Source organism: Typopeltis vanoorti, chromosome 20 (genome assembly GCF_054136105.1).
Source record: "Typopeltis vanoorti isolate ZY-2024b chromosome 20, IOZ_Tvanoo_1.0, whole genome shotgun sequence".
Lineage (NCBI taxonomy): Eukaryota > Metazoa > Arthropoda > Arachnida > Uropygi > Thelyphonidae > Typopeltis > Typopeltis vanoorti.
The window spans coordinates 84,470,601-84,493,710 of record NC_143568.1 but is presented as its reverse complement, the minus strand read 5'-3'; the positions used below and the strand labels follow the sequence as shown (position 1 = coordinate 84,493,710).

At 36.0% G+C, this 23,110-nt stretch overlaps 1 protein-coding gene across 2 annotated transcripts in view; it reads left to right on the top strand.

Moving 5' to 3' along the window:
• Positions 1-23,110, top strand: part of Pex12 (peroxisomal biogenesis factor 12) — a 103,200-nt gene that overhangs the window by 54,441 nt on the left and 25,649 nt on the right. For both annotated transcript variants that reach the window (XM_090410471.1, XM_090410469.1), the window contains exon 4: positions 189-409. In XM_090410471.1, the coding sequence (XP_090266597.1) occupies positions 189-409 (221 nt within the window). The remainder of the gene's footprint in view (positions 1-188; positions 410-23,110) is intronic.

The window sequence follows — 23,110 nt, the reverse complement described above, 5'->3', positions numbered from 1 at the left end:
CTATCCCTGCTCTGATAATGAGAATGCTAAACAGATTATAATAACGAGTTATGTTTTTACAAATTAGCAGTTATTACTTTTACTTAACATTATCTTTGAGCTGTATTATTTGCAAATTATGATATTTACTATTATTAAATGTGTAGAATTAATTTAGACTTCTATTCATTATGATTTTATTTTCACAGACAAACTGGAAGATTGCTTGTAAATTATACCTTAAGATATATCCAGTTATGCATTTTATGTGGGAGATTCTTGGACTCATTTACCAAGTAGCATATGCTGTGGGCAGAAGTCGTTTCTACTCACCTCTGCTACATATGTCTAGAACACAGCTAGATACACTAAATGCAGGAGATATGAAGATTTTTGAAGAGAAAATGAATAATACATTTAACTATGAGAGGTGGGTGAATAGATTAAAATTGGAAAGAAATTTGAAAACAAACTCATAAAAACAAATTAATAATATTAATAATTCAGGATTAATTAATGATTAAATTCTAAGTAGAACAGTGAGTTAGTGTTCTTGAGAGTTCTGGTGTAAGGACCACAGCTAATTCTGAGATTTAAAAAAAGACCAAAAAAACTTAATTCTAGCATGTCAGAACATGTTAAAAATGTGGAAAAGAAGAGAACACAAATCTGGAATAACCTACAAAGATCATCCTGTACTATGGCAGAAAATAGGTGCTGTAACATATACCATAACTGCTTTGTCAAAAAAATCCAAGTAAGCTTCAGAAATGCTATTCACACCAACTCAGTGCACTAAGAGGCAAGGCATCATCCTACATGAACCCTGGTCATTGTTCATCAAAAATCTTCTGCATGCAGAAATTTGATATGATACATTTTTCTTTAAAACAAGATTGGGGAGGACATTGGCCATAAGAAATAAAAGGGTGATAATCCCATTGTATAAAGTTTTGATCAGACCACATCTGGATTTCTGTGCTCAGATCTGGTTGCCAGGATTTGAAATAACCTTGGAGAGAGTACAGAGACAGATAACAAAAATGATATCAGGACTGCAATGTCAATTATGAAGGCAGAGCATGTAGACTATAAAGTTAGGTGGATAAGAAGACAAGTGGGAGGGGGATATGATTGAAAATCTGAGCTGTTGAAGGTTATCAGATTAACACTGGGGAGATTTTTCATATAGTAGAATGAGAAGGGCAAAAGGGCCATCCCTGAAAGTTGAAAAAGGAAGTGATAAGTAAAAGAGGTAAGAAGTTTTTTGCATGGCGATTAGTAGGAGCATGGAATGAATTTACCTGACAGAGTGGTGAAAGTGTAAACAGTGGATGAGTTTAAGGAATGGTATGATAGACTTTCTGTTGACTAGTGTTTGTCTCCACAATGAGTTTTTTGACTTCATGGAGGTCAAGAAATAATTCTTGCTAAGTGCATGTGCTATCACAAATCCATCGTTAATCCATTTTCAACTATTGATTCCATTCCTGCTAGATTTGATAAGTAAATGTATCTTTGTCATTTAGCTTATATTTAACAAACATGCTCCAAGAAGTGTACAAAAATGTATATGTTCAGAATTAATTATTTGGTCCTTATACTGAAACTGTCAAGAATTTCAACCAAACTGCAAAAGTCTTAGAGGCTAATACGTTAGTGTGTGCGATGTATATGTAGGTTACAGATATATTATAATTATCTATTTTCAATGTTATATGACTGAAAATGAGCTGAAACCAAACAAGCTATAAAGAGTAGACGGCACACCTGAGAGTAATACTTGACTTTGTTTGTTGCCTAAATGTCTGTTAGGTACCATTTCTAGATAAATAGATTGTTCACAAAGAGGAAAGGGGATGAATGTTATGTTCTGTATTTCTGAAGTAAGTCATCTTGATGTGAATATGCCAATAATGTTTAGTTTTAAACTTGTTTATAATTAAAGTGATTAAGAGTTTTCAAGATTGTGTGATGAATTGAAATTGCAGAGTCAGTTTGAATCTTGGAAAGTAAGTATTTTCTTTAGACCAGATATGATTATTAGTTGTGATAGAGCCTCTAATAAAACTGCCAAAAATCAGGATATATTTTTGTCTTCTTACATCTTATAAACCAGACTAAATTTAAGTTCCAGCACTGGTAGAAAGAGGGCATGATGGTTCCTGTATACATACTTTGTATAATAATTCAAAGAACTCTTTGAATCCACTGACCTCTACGTAACTGTAATGCTCTCACACACCACAAGGAAGCAAGAAAGAAATCGCAAGAGTTCCTTAGGTGAAGATGGGTATGCTCCAAGACTGAGGTTTCAAATTATAGACCAGTTAATATTTTGAAAGTGGTAGTTCAAGTGAAAAGTTAAGGGCAGAATTCATGCATTGTCAGATAGATATATTACTATTATTACTATTATTACGGGCAACTCCAGGGAGTCATTAGACTCATCGAGGGAGGCCCCAAATCATATTCATCACAACTATTTGACATTCATACAGTATCTATCATACCTCGCCTTAAACTCATTCACTGTCACAGCATCCACTACAGACTCAGGGAGCGCATTCCACTCATTCACTACTCTAAAAGTAAAGAACCCAGCTCTAACACCTTTACTAACCACACTTTTGCCCAGTTTCCATGGATGTCCCCTAGTCCTCCCACAACCAGCCCTGTTCTCAAAAATATCTTCTTAATTAATTTTATAGAAACCCTTCAGTAATTTGAATGTCTCAATCATATCTCCCCTCCTCCACCTATCAACCAATTTTTGCAACCCACAAATCCTCAACCTGTTCTCATACGGTTCATTCCACAGACCTGCTATCATCTTGGTCACTCGCCTCTGGATCCTCTCCACCTCCTCCCCATCAAGAAGAAACCTAGGTGACCAAATCTGAGTACAGTAGTCTAGATGGGGTCTTATCAAGGCTCGATAGAGAGGAACAATAACAATATATGATACTGTATCGAGGACAGCATAGTTTTGTCAAGGAAAGGAGGTCTTATGTTAGTTGTTTACTCAATTTGACAAAGTGACAGCTGAGCTGAATAAGAAAAATGGCTACACCATGATTCTGCTGACTTTGCAGAGGCATTTGACAGGAAACTGCATGATTAACAGTTTTTATTCACAATACAAGAATAATAAGAAAATAATTACTATTTAATAAACTATAACACTTTTTATGAATGTGATTTTTCATGATTTATTTGTTACGAGACATAATGTAATTGGCATGAAAGTTCATTTCTTTGATGTTTAGTGATCTAATTAAAGTTTTCCAAATTTCCGGTAGGATTAGACCTTGATTCTTATTTAGGTTTCCTGTTGAACGGGCGACCATAGCAGCCTCCTTGAAGGTTCTGGAATGGTAGTTCTCTTCTATATAGGGCATATGACTCTTATCCCACTCAATAATATGGGTGGTAGAGGCAAAGTGGGAAGAAAGGCCTGAAATATCTTGTCTGTTGTTTCTAACATAGCCTATGTGCTCCTTCTGTTTCGTTTCGAAGCTTCTAGAGGTCTGACCAATGTAACTAACACCACAGGAGCAAGGTATATTATATACTCCAGAGTACTTGTAGAAAGGATGAGGGTCTTTCAGTGATCTTAAAAATTTCTGAATAGTATTTGACCGGCTTGAATGCTACTCTAATATTGTGTGGTTTTAGAAGGATAGCCAATTTTTTGGAAATGCTGCTGACAAATGGAATAGTTATAGTACTGATGTATTGGGTGTCATCACGTTGTCTTTGTGGTATATCCGAAAAGAGAATCTTGTTGCAGAGTCTTTTAGGATAACCATTTAAGGATAGCTCTCTGGATATTGTATTTAATTCTTTTTGTAATCATCCTGGTCTGTGGTGTACTGTATAGCTCTTTTCTTAAGCATATGGATAATACAAAAAAGGGGATACATCTTATAGACCGGTGTGTCTTATATGCCGGCAAATACGGTAATTTGCTGATATTTTGCTGGTGTTATACCCAACATCTTCAGAGCACCAAAAAAAATAGTTTGTCATAGTAGACAAACAGCAAAAATTAGTTAATAGTGGGACCAGTTTGAAAATTGTACCGGACAATACAAGGAACTAATATCCTAATTGGCGCCATATATTGTTGGATAAGGGGAAAGAGAGAGTTAACAAGTGTTAATTTGATCTTAAAATGACTGTCTCCCTCTAATAGATTTTTGATAAATTGATATATCCATACTTGTTGGGATTTGGAAAATGTTTTAAAGTCATTGCTGATTCCAAAAATATTCTGACTTATAATGATTTCTGTGTGACACTTTTGTGTTTTTTCTGTTTGAACACCTGTGTGTAGAGACATGATCTGCTAGTCCTGAATGTATTTTTTGTTTTCCCTATATAGGATTTTAACAGTTCTTCCTGTCTATCCATAGTAAGCCAGGTCACAAGTATAGGGCACTTATATTTTCCTGGATATGATAAAGGAGAGAGTTCCTTAGGTGAAGATGTTGATAATTTGAAATATGGTGAGGAGCTGACATTTATTAAATGCTCTGGATATCTTTTCCATTGCCATGAACATATGGGATGTTGACAGTTTAGTTATGTTTTGTCTCGCATATTAGGTGATGAAGCGAATTTCAGGAAACCATTTAGTATTTTTTTATATTTTTTGAGGATTATAGTCATTGGTTAAAAAAAAGTGTGGTGCAGGTAAGTGAATTCAGTGATTAGAGCATTATCATTGGACTGGATAACTCTGGCTCTGTGAGTTAGTGTTTTTAGAATACCATATTAATTAATTAATTAAGGAATTGACAGTGTACACTAGAAATATAAATTAAATCAACTTTAATATATACTTTCCGATATTTCGGCAACGTCATGTTGCCATCTTCATGGGAACTTAAGATAAAGACACTTGCATGCACGTGTCTTTATAATGATATTTTTATATAATTGTAATTATATAAAAAAATATAATGCTTTTCATTGCATGGTGTGAGACATCATCCTACTATAGTAGCAACCTAATCCTTAGACTACCTATGATATTAAATAGTTTACCATCTTTATATATTAGGTAGGCTGAATGTGTGCCATCCAGATCCTTGGAATTTTCATGCCATCTTTGTTGTTGATATTTGGGTGGTTTATCAGGATTTCACAGGCTTCCTTAAATTTCCTTTCGTACCAGGTTTTTAATTAAATTAAATATGGTTATATTTAATTTAATTACATGTAACCATTATGGTGAAGCAGGCCTCTCAGACCACGCACTCAACACCTTACACCAAATCAACTCGAAAAGCACCCACTCTTTACACCGCACGAAAACCTAGTACGAAAGGAAATTTAAGGAAGCCTGCGAAATCTTGATAAACCACCTAAATATCAACAACAAAGATGGCATGAAAATTCCGAGGATCTGGGTGGCACACATTCAGCCTACCTGATGTATAAGATCCAGTATAAGTCAGGACTCTAGCCAATCTTCAGCGAGTATTAGAAACCATTCCATACCAACTGGCTGGAATTATACATGATGTTAATATATGTATATAGATAGATACTTGTTGTTGTGCCCAATGTATTTCTACAACCAACAGATAACACTAATAATAGGACTCTAGTGTTGATGTATAATTTTTTTTTCCCCACCAGAGGTCAGGCCAACAATTGTTATAGCGGTTGGTCAGTGTCTTTAGCAAACCAGTTTGATTGTAGTGTAGCTTGTTTTCTGTGTATAGTTGTATGCTCCAGAAGATGACCTTGACATAAACGTCGAATGTAGATTTTAGTTATATTAAACTAAAGTTTTTATTCAAACACGGTAGTTGTCTCCATAATTTTCAAAATGCATGTCTTTATTATTCTTTAATTTGAGTAGTGTTCTTCTTTCCATTTGGTTAGAGTTTGTGTTTAGGAGATCTTGACGGAGCAGAGAGGATTATGCTGCTTTTTAATCGTAGGTCATTAGCTATTGGGTGTGGTAGCAATGAGATGGCTTTTTCTAAGTTGCAGATGAAATCTATTTTAGGAATAGCAGTAGGTTTTAATGCGAAATTGAATCTTTTTTGAGAATTGAGATCTCAGTTTTTGTTAAAATGTGTTTAGATTGGTTCACTATAACTTGGTTATCTCGTAGAGACGGTTTAGAGTTAATGTGATTATCATATAGCAGGCTGAATCAGTGAAACTAGTTGGATAATAAATATTACTCACTTGACTAACATTCCTAAAATGAGTTATAGTTTCTAAGGTTTAGACTAATTTGTAAGGAAATTGTTGATAGGAAGTTAATTTTATGTATCTCCCACACATGAAAGGTCATAAACCTATAGTGCATCAGTACTGTAAGTAGACTAAGGATTTTTTTAAAAACCATGTTTGGTTATTATTTTTATTTATTTACTTTTATCTAGTTAGGAAATGTTGCTCTACAGACCAAACAATGAACTTGTTTGGTCTGTAGAGCAAACAAGTTCATTTTTTTTTTTTTCGTATTGGAGGTTTAATGGAATATTTTCAGCACTGGGAAAGGATTAAATCTAATTTTAATGCTTTCAATATTTTGAAATCATTAAAATATTGAAAGCATTAAAATTAGAGTAACGTGTTTCAATATTTTAGAGTAACGTGGGTTACTCTAAAATCCTATCTAGGTGATGCATCCTCTATGGGCATTTGTAGGTGGCTGGCGCATTGTTTTTCAAGTGAGTGAGTTGGTAATCTCACACTGGACAAAAATTCATCTCATAGCTTAGTTGGTAAAAGTCGCATGTTTTTTTTTTTTTTTTGGAAAAGTAGAGGGTTCAAATTCTGCATAATATATGAATTCTTCAATTTAGACTTATTTTAAAATATATACAGTTAGAAATTTATATATATATATAAAAGTTGTTTTCCAAAAAAACCTGTGTTTGATCAAAAATGGCATTTGATCTTATTGAATACAGATGTTTTATCACATTGTCTGCGGGACAAAACTGTAATGCATAATATCAAATTACTGACCCTATTCTCCTAATATGATTGAATAAACATCTTTCAAAATTAATGCTTTAATTACTTTCTACCATTCTGTGCAGTCGAAGTTAATGAGGTACTTGAATTTCAGTTGATAAAATCTTAAAACAACTTTTTTTACGATGTTGGAAGAGGTAGAACAATGGTCGTGTCATCATTAGAATAGTATCTGTTTGAGAGGTTCCTATTTCAATGCTAATTTAATCATGAATTATATATACACCTAAACCTCTTTTTCTGTGAATTTGAAGTTACGCGAATTGGGATATCAAAAATAATTTTTTTTATGCGATTTTTATTCACTTTTCCACGACCAACCTAAAGTCTAAGTTAGGAAAAAATCCGTAATTCAAGAAAATTCTGAGAATTTTGTAGAATTGCATTCTCGTTTCAATTAAGAAAATTCTAAATTCTTACAAATTTCATTTATTGGGAATTCCCTGAATTACAATACATAACTGACTGTGCATAAAAAAGCAGTTCTTAGTAGTTTGAATTTGGTTTTTGAGTAGACAACACAGTTACCGCAATTTTTGTATTTGCATTTTTTAAGTGAAATCAAAATAAAAATCGCATTATAAAATTAAGAAATAATAAATGGTAAGCTATATGTCATTTTCAAACTTTCATTTCATTAACCAAAGATTTTAATCCAGCCCTCACATGATGTTGCCGATAACCAAAAAAAAAAAAAATGGAAAGCCGTTTCCTTGGATATAAAAATTCAAATTTTAGATAGTCTTCAAACTGGGGAAGGTGCGACAGCTGTGGGTAAGCATTTTGGAGTCCGTGAATCAACTGTCAGATCTATAAAGAAAAATGAAGAGACTATTAGAAAAGCAGTATGTTCTGGTACAAAATCGAGTGCGAAATTATCAACAAGAGATGTTGTTCTAGAAAAGGCTGAAAAAGCTTTAGTGATGTGGATAGAAGATAATGTACAAAAAAGAATTTTGTATATTATCTTTTTTAATCTGTTCATTTTATGAACAGATTAAAAAGCTGCAGCCAGATACTTCATCTCAATCGAGAAAAAAATATGAATTTCATGCAAGCAATGGTTGGCTGGCTAAGTTTATTAAAAGACACGCTCTTCATAATATAAAAATTAAAGGTGAAATGGCTTCTGCTGATGAAACAGCTGCTAAATCATTTCCACAAAAACTTGCTAAAACAATTAAAGATGGAGGTTACACTCGTGAACAAGTTTGGAATATGGATGAAACCGGCCTTTTCTAAAAAAAAAAATGCCAAACATAACTTACTTATCAAAAATGTAAAAAACTGTTGGTGGGTTCAAAGCAGCAAAGGATTGCATAACACTCCTATTTTGTTTGAACGCTTTAGGAGATCGGATGTTAAAACCACTGCTCATAAATCGATCATTAAGACCACGGCCAATGAAAGGCATAGATTTTCAAAAATTGCCAGCTCATTGGATGGTCAACAAAAAATCTGACCATTGATATTTTCACTGAGTGGTTCCATAAACATTTTGTGCCAGAAGTTAGATGCTATTTGAATGACAAGGGTCTCCCATTTAAAGTGCTTTTGATTCTTGATAATGCACCTGGTCATCTTGCCATAGAACACCCTAATGTGCAATTTTTTTTTCTGCCGCCCAATACCACATAATTGCTACAACCTCTAGATCAGGGTATAATTGCGACTTTTAAAACATATTATGTCAGACGAACATTTCAGTATGTTTTGAACAAGCTAAATGATGATGAAACACTGTCAGTTATGGATGTGGGGAAAAAATTTTCAGTTATGGATTGTATTGATCAGGTTCGGTTATCGTTATCTGAATTGAGACCAGAAACTATGAATGCATGCTGGAAAGCTATTTGGCCTGCATGTGTTAAAGAGAATGCTCCTGTTCCTTTCAATCATACTGCAGAATTCCCCAATATAATAAGTTTGGCATGTGAAATTGGCAGAGAAGGATTCGCTGCTGACTCTCACAGTTAACGCTACCCTCATCTGCCCAATGCTGTAAATTATCCCTCACTAATTTCTCCAAATCTTAACAACTATTAATATATAAACTGGTTAGTTTGATACTTCCATTCTACTACCACCCTAATGCAATGGCATTATCTTACCCTCCTTTCATTCCTTGGGCATCTTTACTATGTTCAGAATCTCAGTGAAAACAGGTGAATGAAGCTGTGAGTTCTTTGGTCCATTCTCTCAAAAGTGTGGCAAAATACCATCCAGTCCCATTGCTTTATTGACATTTTGAAACATGCCCTCTTCTTGCACTTCTAAAACCTCAAACTTGCCTCATCCCTCTAGGTTTAAAACTTTACTTCTCAACTATATCTTTTGCACCAGTCACTCTGTTCCCATTTTTATCTAAGAATGTCATTCTTTCACAAAAGTTTCCTTCTACTCTCCACATACAGGGTGTTCGGGATAAATTTGACATATTTATAATTAATTATATTTTTCCGTAAGTTACATGTATTAACACACACTTCTCTTCATTTAAAAGTTTGGACCCTTCTTCATTCATATACAAGATGTCAGAAAGGATGGATAGCTGGAACCCACCTGAATCATGGAAGAGAATAACTTGTATCATGATGATTCGTGCCCGCCATCAAAATAAGGATATTACGACTGCTGCCCAATGCTCCCTGAATACAGTAAAAACAATCAGGCATGAACTAGAGACTTGCAATGGTGACTACGAGGATGTAGCAAGAAGAAAGATCCCTAGCAGACGATCTGATTGCGTTCGTACAGCAGAATTCCTCGCAAATCTGCAGGAACAGGTGTTGAAGAACCCTGGCATTGGAATTCGGGCTTTGTTCGTGGAGTTGCTAACTGTAGTCAAGCCCTCGATAACAAGGGTAGCCAATGGTAGGCCGTATGTATGGCAGCAGAATTCGGCCCCTTGCCACACCTCTGGGAAAAGTCAAAAATGGTTGTCTGAAAATTTCTACGACTTCACCAGTCCAAATGTTTGGCCTCCAAACTCCCCAGACCTTAACCCCATGGATTATTTTGTATGGGGCGCAGTTGAAAAAGACACCAATCGCATTTCCAGTAATACAAAAGCCCAGTTAATGGATAAAATTAAAACAGTTTTTGCGGCCCTTCCCAGGGAGACTGTAGCATCAGCTTGTTCGAGGTTCCGAAGCAGAATTGAAGCTGTGATCGATGCTAATGGTGGTTATTTTGAGTAAATCTTGTTGATAGTATTGTAATTAACTCTGCCTGTAATGTTTTTTTGTCAATTCATTAAATTTAATAGATACAAAGAAGATTTTCTTTTTCCTTACGAAACTGTCAAATTTATCCCGAACACCCTGTAAAAGAATTCCTCAGGATTTTCTTTGGATCTCAGGGCCAATCTCTTTTCATATTCCAGTTTTGCATCCTTACCATACTAATCACTCTCGTGGCCTGAGTCTTATATTCCTCATTCAGCTGCTCTTCACCTCTCTCCTTATATCTCTTCCATAACCTCTTTTTCTTACCTGCAGTTCCTGTTTGATATTGTTTGTTATCCACTTTACACCAAATTGTCTTCTCTTTTTCACTCGAGGTGTACAACTTGCCATTGCTGCTAATAAATATTCTTTTACCAGTTTCCAAGCACTGATATCTCACTGTTCCAATTCTTTTATTCATGGAATTGCCCCAAACTGATTTTTAAGATTATTATAATCATTGTCTTATAATTCCACATACATTTCTTTCTCTTTGGTACTCCTGCATGTCTATTCATTTTTCAAGTCAAAACCACATGGTTGCTCCCTCTCTAACCAGGGGCACAGATGCCATTTCAGTTATTACAGGCAGATCTTCTGATGCTATGACCAAATCCCAAATTCTTGAACCTTGTGTTCCTTCTACTGCCTGAAGCATTTGTCTCAAGAATTCCAGAAATTCCATTCCCATGTTACTACATGCAGTTTCCTCCTCCCAGTTTATACTGCTGTACCATGACAATAATTTTTTTTTTTTTTTTTCATTCCATGCTCAACTGCCTAAACATCTGCTTTTTACCCTATATATGTTCCCGGGCTTATAGCAAGACACCACTAAATATCCTGTCTACCTTCATCAAAACCATTAGTGCCATTGCCTTCCAAATCCGCCACTTTGTGAGGACACAACTCATCACTTATCATAAGCAGTACTCCACCTTCACATTTGCACTTTCTATCCTGCCAAAAAATGCTATACCCTGCTACTTCTATTCCTGTCAGTATGTCATCTTCTGTCAACATGTCTCAGTGATCTTCATAATCTTTGGACAGGCTGAGGCTATCAGCACCACCAACTAATTTCCTTTATTCTAGATACTCTTGGCATTAGTATAAAGAATAACAAATGCATTGTCAATGTTTCTATACCTATCATTATTTCCTCCAGACTCCACTGGATTCTCTATTGTACAATGTAGTCTTCCTTCTCCCAAGTGACTATTCCCCCCAAGAGGTGACCCCTGCTGCCATCCACCCTGATAATTCTAGTTTCTCTGCATTGGTACTGACATTCAGAAAACAACATTCTCTCCAGATGCCTACATTATTCCTCATTGAGATGCAAGCTATCTCTTGCATACAATTCCTTTCTATCCTCAAATATCCTCCAAGCATCCACGTAATTCAAGGCTCTCTTTCAGAGTTCAGTACTAAATACATGAAAATAAAAAAATCCTTTAAGTTAAAACTTAAAAGTGCAACAAATATGTTGAATATTTTCCACTTGAGAATGTTCAGGTAAATTTCTTCAGTCAGTATTATTTTTAACAGCAAAATTTAATTAGAAATCTTACATATTTGATTTGTAGCCTCATGGATAAGTGAAGGGTCAATTTCTTGCTCTTACTGTTGGTGTTTCCTTTCATGATTCAGGGAAGGGTAGCATGAAACTTTCAGTCAACAGATGAATTGTATATCATCACCCCAAACCTTAGAAATTGAGAACCCCAGATCCCAAGCAACCCCAGTTTTGAATATTCTACTTGTAAATATGCAACTTCATTATAGCCAGGATTTTATATTTATTTTTTCTGTAAGAAGATAGTATTAAGTGGTAATGCTAGTGCTATTAGCAGGATGTAACCTTGAGTTGCTGCTAAGGCGATTTAGCCATATCTTTTGCTAGTGTGTTAGCTGAATTGAGTGAGTGTGATCTATCTATCTATCTATCTTTTCTCTTCATGCCCTATGGCATATGACTGGAATCAGTCTTCTTCCCCAGTTAACCCTGTCTTTTGCAACTAAGTGCAATCCAGGTCTCAACCAGTCATCCTTTTTTCTTTTCTGTCATTCTTTACAAATTTAGTTTATGCCTTCTCATTTTTTTTTTCTGGGATCCAAGGTCCAACCTATCATTGCAATCTCTCTTCTCTGTATATTCTCAGTATATGTCCAATTCAGTTCTGTTTTTTTTTTTTTTCCACTTTTTATTTTTATTTTTGCTTCATATGTTTATATAATTTATCAGTTTTTAGCATTGAACAAGAATATTTTTAATATTTCATTCAAACACATGTTTGAAAACTTCAAGGAAGAACAGCATTTAATTTTTTATTATTATTATTAAGAGAGCCCCCCCCCCCCAGGGAGTCTGGAACTCATCAAGGGAGGCCATACTATTCGCACCAATAGTCATACTTGTTCTTGAATTCATTAACTATTTGCACACACCACATCCAATGGTAGTCCATTCTAATCGCGCACCACTCTATGAGAGAAAAATCTAGCCCTTCTTGAACTAAGGCTTTGTAACTGGCTTTCCATCTATGACACTTGATGGCATCCAAGAATCTTAATGGGAACACCTTAAATAAAGCCTCATTGATTTTCTTTATCCCTTGAGCCGTCAACTCTATCTCATGAGCGGCGAAGATCTTTTCTTCTTCTGCAGTTCAACGTGCTTTGACGCGCTCTGTTCTTATTGTGGTGTTGGCTTTGGCTGGATGTTTCGAGGTGCGATACACACCAAGGCCAACTGTGGTGGAGAATGCATGATCGCAGACCTCACATATGAAGTGTCTGAGATTGGAAACTCCTTGTCTGCCCGAACAAGCATGATGAGAACTTGAATAAATGGGTTGATTGAGTCCTTGCAGAGCTTTCTTTTAACTTTCTTCCTGAGGACGCTGCTGGGATGGGTGGCAGGATCACCTCCAAACAAGAAACAGACATCTGGATTCACACTCAACGAGTTTCCTGGCTCTGGCCTATAAGAGTCGGAGCCTTCATCTGATAAGTTATTGCAAGCGAGGAAACTTAACCCTACTAGGGCTGCTAACCCTGGAAGGGAGGAATAGCGTAGCAGGCCAGTCAGTCACCTGAAGGTGTCCAGGAATTGCACCTAGGAGGCTGCCGCACTTGCGAAGTGTCTCAGGGGATGTGCAAGCCAAGACAACAACGCTTCAGATTCACATCCCCAATATACCAATTTTTGATATCTACCAGTCAGTCATCCTCTTATCCAATCCCTTAGCAAAATCCAAAAGTATCATGACATATTCATTCCCCTTGTCTTACTCAACAGTAACATTATTATAGAATGTGAGCAAGTTGCTCAACATGATATTTTCTTAGTGAACCCATCCTGTTCATTGTAAAGTATAATTTCTTTGTCAACCCATTTCTGTATGCAAGTCCTAACCAACTTTTCCAAAATCTTCACCACCATTCCAGAGATAGTGATTGGTTGATAGTTGGACACATCAGTATTTGTACACCCCCTCCCCTTGTGCAATGGAATTACCATACATTCTTTCCACTCCTGTGGAATCTTCCCTGTTCTGCAACTCAAATTATATAGTTTTGTCAAAGAAATAGCCACTTCATTGAACACTCTTTTAGCATACACGCTGATATCCCATCAATCCCTACTGCATAATTCTTATTCAGTTTATGCAACTTCTGTAGTACCTTGACCTCATAATACTTGAGGTTCTATATACATTGAAAATGTAGCAGTGAGCTTAACATTGCATACACCAAGTTGATAGCTTTTAGAAAAATGGACACTTATTAGTTGAACAATCTCTTCTGTATCAGTCACCTGCATGTAGCAGAGTTATTCTTTCATATTCATTCTTTCTTTTACTTGCTGCATTACAATAGAATTCTTTTGGGTTGTCTTTAGCTTGCAAAGCCAGTTTCTTTTCATACTCAGACTTGGCATTCTGTACAATTGACTTCTGGCCTGTTGCTTATAATTTTCATAACTGTGACATCATACTTATGCACATGGTATTCTTTCTACTTAATCATTTTCTTACAAATCTCTTGCATAATTAGATTACACATTTATTTCACTTCTACTCTATTTATTCTTCGAACTATAGGGACACATCGTAATATCACATCATTTTTTATTTCCCCACAAGCTGTCGATCCTTCCCATCTGACATCTGATGATACCATGTGCAGAACCCAGCATACTCCTCAGGTGATCATAATTTTCTGCTTTGTAGTTTATCATGTAACCTTTCTGAATAGAACATTTAGATCACTGTCATAAACTGGAAGAAGAATAGTTACATCTTTAACTGAAACTACCTCTGACACTATAATCAGATCTAACACTCTTTGATCTTTAATTCCTTATGTCACATGCTGCTTGAGGAACTTGTCTTGCAACAGCTCAATAAATTTAGTTTCATTCTTCTCACGAGATTTCACAGCTATCCAATGAATGTTCAGACAAGTCATTATCCACAAGGAATTCCCTCCCTCCCCAGGTCAAACTGTCAATGGCAAGTTTTACCATGAGGTTTTGAAATGACTAAGGGAGAGCATTCACTGCAAATATCCAGACAAGTGGAACAACAGGGTTCTCCACAATGATTCATTATTTGACAATTCATAGCTTCCAAAAACACGACAGTTATTCTCCCACCCCAACTTGTTTCTGTTCCCCAAGATGAAATTCTTGCTGATAGGCATCATTTTGACATAACTAAGGCAATCCAGGCAGAATTGTAGGAGGTGCACAACACAGTCACACTTGAGGATAATCCAGAGATGCATGAAATAATGGAAAAAACCACCACGGGAATTGCTGTATACATGCCCAAGGGATTGCTTTGAAGAGATGGTTGCAACTAGCAGTTGGGTAATTTTATTTTATTATTTTTTTTTTTATGGTCACATTCCCCGAACTTTTGGGTAGCACCTGACATCTAACTAGATGTGTGGAAATGCTACTTTGACATTATCACACTTGCTGTACAAATGAATAGGTCACCTGCCTCTATTCTTATCTCATCTAATTACTCTGCCTTAGAATATGTCTAAGTGACTAAGTAAGCTATGCAGTCTTCAACTTCTGGAGACATCTAGTTATATGAAAATTTATTACTAATACCTTAGTAATATACTTTCTTGTGTCTGTGTGTTCATATGTTATTATTGCTTACAAGTTAATGTACTGGAATGGTTTAATAATTTATTTAACAGCACTTTCTAAAATTTCTAAATTTTAATGCTGATTTTAAAATTTCTAAAATTTTAAAATCAGCATGATTTACTATTTCTTATGATGCCACAGTTTCAGCTACAGAACACTGTTAATTCTTCTAACATGAGGATTATTACACTTCAGTCATCGAACCAGCAACTCAGGCTTCTGTTAATCAGTCTACTAATAGATGAACATATAGAGAGTAACCATTCACAACAGAACACTGTATGATATTCAGGAGGTGCAGCAATTTGATATCTGGATTTCAGGGTATTAAAAACTACTAGAGATGGTTTGGAGGCAGGTATATGGAGTATAAAGAATATGACATGGATGAGGATAGTAGACATTCTGTAATTCTGAGGAAAAATTACAAGAATCGAAATACAGACTTAGTTATATAGGAGGAAAATGGCTGATCAGATTCAGGCATAACAGTATGTAAAAGAAACTTCTATCTGGAAACAGAAATGCATAATGTTTTTCATAGAAAAGGAGATGAAAGTAGTGAAAACAAAAGATCATTCCCAGTATATTCCTATGGCAATATTGCAAACAAAGACATAGGAGGGTGGTCTGAAAATTTCTCTGCCTGACGATTAAAAAACGAATTTATTTTTTTCAAAATTATTTTTATTTTTCAACATAATCGTCCTTAAGACTAATACATTTATTCCAGTGATGCTCCAGTGCCATTATCCCATCCCTGTACTGGTTCTCAGTAAGATCTGCAAAATATCCCTCTACAACTGCAATCACCTCTTGATTCGAGGAGGAAAGTTTTAGTTTTGGGAAGAGATAGAAGTCAGAGGGAGCCTGGGGAATGGAGTGTATATCCCTTAATTTTCCCATTGCCGAAACACCTTTGTTGGCAGGTGCATTGTCCTGATGAAAGATTTTTTTTTTCCCTTCTGCAAACCAGGTCTTTTCTCATAAATTTTTTTCATCTAGTCTGAGTAAAAGATAATATTCCCCAGTTGTTATTTCACCCTTTTCAAGATAATTAATAAACAAAATGCCTTTAGCATCCCAAAACACCTATGCCATGACCTTTCCTGCTGATAGAACCGACTCTATCTTCTTTAGTGCTGAACAACCAGCTTCTGTCAACTGTTTTGACTGCTGTTTGGATTCTAGTGTGTAATGGTGAATCCAAGTCTCATCCATAGTCATAAATCAATGTATGAAATCAGTTTTATTCTTGTTAAAACGCTCCATGCACTGTTCATAGATTTTCATGCGAGCGTGTTTTTGATCTGCTGTGAGCAAGCATGGTACCCATCTTCTGCAAAGATTTTTCATATCCTACAATTCTTCATGCAAAATATATATTTTACACGTTCTTTTGAAATGCCTGTAGTCTCAGCAAGTTCATGCACTTTGACTTGCCGGTCATCCAGTACCATATCGTGCACTTAATCAGCGATTTCTGGTTGTTACACTTTTTGGACATCCTTCATGTGGATCATTTTCAATGCTGGTACAGCCATGTTTAAATTCGTCAGCCCATTTCTTAATTGTCAAAAATGAAGGGGAAGAGTGCCCATAAACTTTTATTAACTTCGAATGAATTTCTTTTGGCGTTAAACCATCTTTTACAAAGAAATTTATAACTGCACAACACTTTTGCTTCAGACAGCTGTATAAAAGAAACTACTTGATAGAATGAGTTGCAATTTTACATGGATGCTTATGACAGATGTACCAACTTAGAAAAAAAAATCTTGCTGATAGTGTTGCCATCTATGGTTGAGGCCAAGAACTTTTCAGACCAACCTCATACAATTTAACTTTCTGTTTATTTGTCATTATAAGAAAAAAACAAAATCATTCCAGATTAAAAAAAAAAATCATGATCATATCTAGTAGAACAGAACAGATGATTTGAAAGGAGATAAAAGTGGTGAGAGAAGATATGAGAGTTGGATAAGGAAAAAAAAAAATGAAGACTGAGTTTATTGCCAAGATATATATAAGTGAAATCAGAAAGAACCATGAGTGCAATCCCCCCCCCCCCCCCCCCCAATTTCCTTTTTCTTTCTTTTAACAGAAGAAACTGTGCAAATTAATTTTTCAGGAAAACTTGTCCTGCTTCAACAGACCATACAATGCTTACTACAAACTATCATTTTAGACAAGTATCCTGTAAAAGAATGGACAAGGAATCCAAAATTATATTAATGCATCATAACTTTTCTTTTGAGAAGAAAGTAGATTGAAATTTTTCAATGTGCAAGAGGAGTACATAAATAAATCTATTTCAAAGAAGTGCAGAGTTTTCTCCTGAAAAACAATGAGAATTCATTTGATTTTATATCTGCAAATTTCAGTCATTTGCTGAATGAACTAGCTCTTTTTGCTGTTGTAAAAAGCTCTATATATCTGTTACTTACTCCTTTATTTACAAAAAAAACAAACTCGTGAATTTCCATATGAATTTAGCAAACATAATAGAGCTGTTTGCAATTTGATAAGCTATTTCCTGATGGTATGTGCAAGCATTCAGAAGCAAACATGCTGACAATTAAAACTATAAAATTCTCCTTCTATGAATAGGATATATGACTTGCAGAAATCTGAAATAAGAGAATTTACATTATTTTGTTATACACCAAGAAGAAGCATATGACAGGTTTTTAATACATGCTAAGATGTATGAAGTGGAATTCTTGAAATTAATTCCATGCAAAATCTCCATCCCCATTACAGAACAGTAATTTCATAATACAAATTTAAGTAACAGAATTTCTTTAATGAGTACAGTAATGCAGTTTCAAAATTTTTCAAAGTACATGAAAAAGGATTTCATTAGTATAGCTGTATGATTCATCTGTTTTTTTTCCATATGCACACATAGCCTAATTCCTGTTAGGTTTATGACCTTTATTATTTAATTTTATAGAAATATCAAATGAATTTCTTTCATTTAATTATTACAAAAAATGTTTTTTTGTTCTTCTAAATGTTTTTTTAGAAAATTATTGGTATTGAATAGCATTAATGATGCTATGCTATTCTAAGTGAAGAATTAAAAATAATACTTTGAAATTATATGATCTCGATTTTCCTTTCCATTTTATCTGATTTAATGCAATTTCAAAAATAAGATAAATATCAATATAATGTGGCATATCTGAAAAATCAACAGACATCCCATAATACTCTTCCTTCGTAAAAACCATATCCATCCCAAAATGAATCGACTATCTTTTCCTTATACTTTTTTTACAGAAAATAGGTTCTTCTTTTGGATTTTAGTGATTTAGGGCCATTTACTAAGATGGCCTTAAATCATTAAAATCCAAAATTTGCTATACTATTTAAGAGACAGTGGAATCATGTTCAATTAGAAAATTCAGAAGTTAATGAATTTTCTAATTTGGGATTTCCTCACATCTCTCTCTCTACCCACACTCTCCGGGCAGCTTTGATGAACCAAATTTGCCTTGTAGATGTTTCGTATTCTTTTATGCTTCCCCTTCTGAAATTTTCAGTTAATCAGAGCAGTGGTTTCCTTTGCAAATAACTATATTTGGTGCATTATTTATCCAGTTTGAAATGTAGTTTCTTATGTTGATTTTAGTTGATCTATTCAGAATAAATTGGGTCAGAGTTGAGAGTTTATTCTTTCATAAATATTCCTATAAGTTGCATGATTCAGCTGATTTCGACAAGTTATTCGTTAATAGTTTCACAATCTTCACTGAAAAAAAAATAAGTGATATGTAAAAAAAAAAAATTTTTTTTTAAATATATGAACTAATAGTAGAGACTAGTTACAATTTAGAAGCAGTTATTTTGTCAATACTATCATTTTTATTGTAGAGAATGTAAATTTTCTCAGAAATTTGAGCAGTACCATACCAGTAACAATGCCACAAATAAAATAAAATAAAAAATTGACAGATTAGCTGTTTCTAAACTGCAGTTAGCATTATTGCTTTCTCTGTACCTGACCCAATTTTTTGTAATGTTATAAACTTGCTTTTCCATTATTAATATTATTACATAGACATGTAAATGTAATATAAATTAAAGATACCAAGAATATAATTTATGCTTGGTGAGGATATACTGTCGAAGGTGGAGGAAATAGATCATGGGGATAAGGATCTGAAATAAGGAGGTTCTTGTTCCATTGTATAAGGCTTTGATTAGGCCACACATGGACTACTGTGCTAATCGGTCACCTGGTTTTTAGAAGGACGAAGAGATGTGGGAAAGGGTTAAGAGGCGACTAACTAAAGTAGTTTCTGACCTCGGGAATGTCGAATATGAGGAAAGATTGAGAAGATGCAATTTACAGAGTCTGGTGGATAGGAGGAAGAGGGGGGAGATATGATAGAGACCTACAAGTTAGTAAGGGGTTATTATAGGATAAGTGTTGGAGAGGTTCTACAGAAAACAGTGAGAAATCAGGGGAGAACCAGAGGTCATCCCTGGAAACTGTATAAAGAGGGTGTGAGCAGAGGAGTGAGAAGCAGGTTTTTTGCATGCAGAGTTGTGAATGATTGGAATGGCTTGCCTGAGAGTGGTGTCTGCAGAGAATTTGAGTGTGTTTAAAGCATGGTATGATGAGCTGTGTGCATGATAATAGGACCTCCTAGATGAGTCTTCGACTCCATGGGGTCTTGGGTGATAATAATTTCTGGGTATCTTTAATTTATAGTATAATTATTATTATTATTATTATTTCGGGCGACTCCAGGAGTCCTTAGACTCATCGAGGGAGGCCCTAAACATCATGTCCACACAACTATGCGATTACATTCTCACAGTATCTATCATACCTTGTCTTGAACTCGTTCACCGTCATAGCACCCACAACAGACTCTGGCAGCTTATTCCACTCATTTACCACTCTAAAAGTAAAGAACCCAGCTCTAACACCCCTGCTAACCACACTCTTGCCCAGCTTCCATAAGTGTCCCCTAGTTCTCCCACCACCAGTCCTGATCTCAAAAATATCCTCTGAATTAATCCTATAGAATCCCTTTAACAATTTGAATGTCTCAATCATATCTCCCCTCCTCCGCCTATCAACTAGTTTCTGCAACCCACAAATCTTCAACCTGTTCTCATATGGTTCATTCCATAGACCTGTTATCATCTTAGTCACTCGCCTCTGGATCCTCTCCACCTCCCCCCCATCAAGAAGGAACCGAGGTGACCAAATCTGGGCACAGTAGTCGAGATGAGGTCTTATCAAGGCTCGGTACAGAGGTACAATAACTTGCTTGTCTCTGCTCGTCAAGGTATTTTTCAACAACCAAGTGAGTTAATGAGCTGATTTAGCTACTTTTGCAGTATGCCCCCTAAACTTCATCTCCCTATCCACCAACACTCCCAAGTCCCTGGCCTCATCAATCTCTTGGAGTGCAGTTCCACCAATGTGGTATACTGCTGCTAATCTTTTCACCCCAAAATGCATAACCTTACATTTTGTCACATTAAATTGACATCCATTCTGCTTAGCCCAGAACTCCAATCTATCTAAGTCATCCTGCAAGACTTTGACATCTTCTGCATTCACTATTGCCCTACCCAACTTTGCATCATCAGCGAACAAATGAATTGTTCCACTTAGATCCTTCCCTATATCGTTAATGAACAGATTAAACAGCAGTGGTCCAAGAACAGAACCCTGCGGCACACCACTAGTCACAGGCCGTCTTTTGGACTCTACTCCTGAATAAACTACTCTTTGATATCTCTCCATCAACCAACCACCTATCCACCTCACCAACCCTATATCCATTCCCATATGTTGTAGTTTACGGATTAGTATTCCATGTGGTATCCTGTCAAACGCCTTTGCCAGGTCCAGCAGTATCACTGTAAACCCATTTCCCTTATCCAGTTCAGCCGTCACCTTGTTATAAAACTTGAGCAAGTTACTGAAGCATCATCTACCCTTCACAAAGCCATGCTGTCCCTTGTACAGTATCTTGTTTTCATCAATCCATTCCTGTATTTTTCCCTTGACTACTTTCTCTAAGACCTTGACGACGACTCCTGATATGCTGATCGGTCGGTAATTTGCAACCGTAGGCTTGGATCCTCATAGTTTACGGGTTAGTATTCCATGTGGTATCCTGTCAAACGCCTTTGCCAGGTCCAGCAGTATCACTGTAAACCCATTTCCCTTATCCAGTTCAGCCGTCACCTTGTTATAAAACTTGAGCAAGTTACTGAATTTTCATCAATCCATTCCTGTATTTTTCCCTTGACTACTTTCTCTAAGACCTTGACGACGACTCCTGATATGCTGATCGGTCGGTAATTTGCAACCGTAGTCTTGGATCCTCATAGTTTACGGATTAGTATTCCATGTGGTATCCTGTACAGTATCTCGTTTTCATCAATCCATTCCTGTATTTTTCCCTTGACTACTTTCTCTAAGACCTTGACGACGACTCCTGATATGCTGATCGGTCGGTAATTTGCAACCGTAGTCTTGGATCCTCCTTTATGCAGTGAAACTATTTTCCCCTCTTTCCACACCTTCGGGACTAAGCCAGACCTGAGACTCAGATTAAACAACATGGTCAAGGGCACTGATAATTCTTTAGCCGCTTCACGCAAGACCCGTGCCGGTATACCATCCAATCCCACAGATGTGTTCACATTAAGGTTCTGTAATAGACTAGTCACCTCCACTTCATTCATCACTATTCCCGTATAAACTAATGGTTCCTTCATTTTTTCAATGTCACCACCTGGATGATATGCTTTTGCAAAGTGCGCACTCAGTAACTCCACTATATCGACTGATTCAGTGACCTCCTTACCATCGTCATTCCTTAAAATCATTTTACCGTGTACAGTTTTTTTCTTGCTTGCAGCATATTGAAAGAACTGTTTTGGATTCTCTTTTGCTTGCAAAGCTAGTTTCCTTTCATAATCTGCTTTTGCTTTTTTTACCACACTCGTTACCTTTCTGGCCTGCACTTTATACCATTCGTGTGCCTGCAGGTCACACCTTTCTTCAAATTCCCGCCACAGTTGTTTCTTTTTTTGCAGCTCAAGCTTAATGGTGTCCATTTAACCCCTACTTGTTTTACTATTCAGATCCTAGGTATACAATCAGCCATTACCTCCTGTAAATGCTCCTTGACCACTTCCCATGCTCTATCGACGTCCAGCCCTTGCAGTTGTACATGCCATGGCACTGATCCAAGCAATCTCCTAAGCTTGTCATACTTGCCAGCACGGTAATTCCACATATACCCTGTCTTAATCGAAAATTCCACACCTTTAGCCACCTTCCAGGTCAAGGTGGATCCTAGGTATACAAGACCTTATGATCACTCTCACCAATAGGTGGCAACATGGTCATATTCATTACAGTCAAATTCTCAGATGCTATTACCAGGTCAAGCACTCTCGCACCCCTAGTATTTTCAATTACATGCTGTTTCAGATAGTTATCCCTTAATAATTGAATAAAATCCTTTTCCTTCCTCACATGTGTCCTCTCCTCCTTCCAATCAATGTTACCATAGTTGAAATCCCCCATAATAATTACCCTCCTTCCACTCATTTCATCAATTTCCCTATGCATACTATCACCACCATCTATTCCATCACCTGGTCTATAGCAGCACCCAACTGTATATTTTATTCTGCCAGTCTCAATCTCACACTAAATCGCCTCAAATGAGCT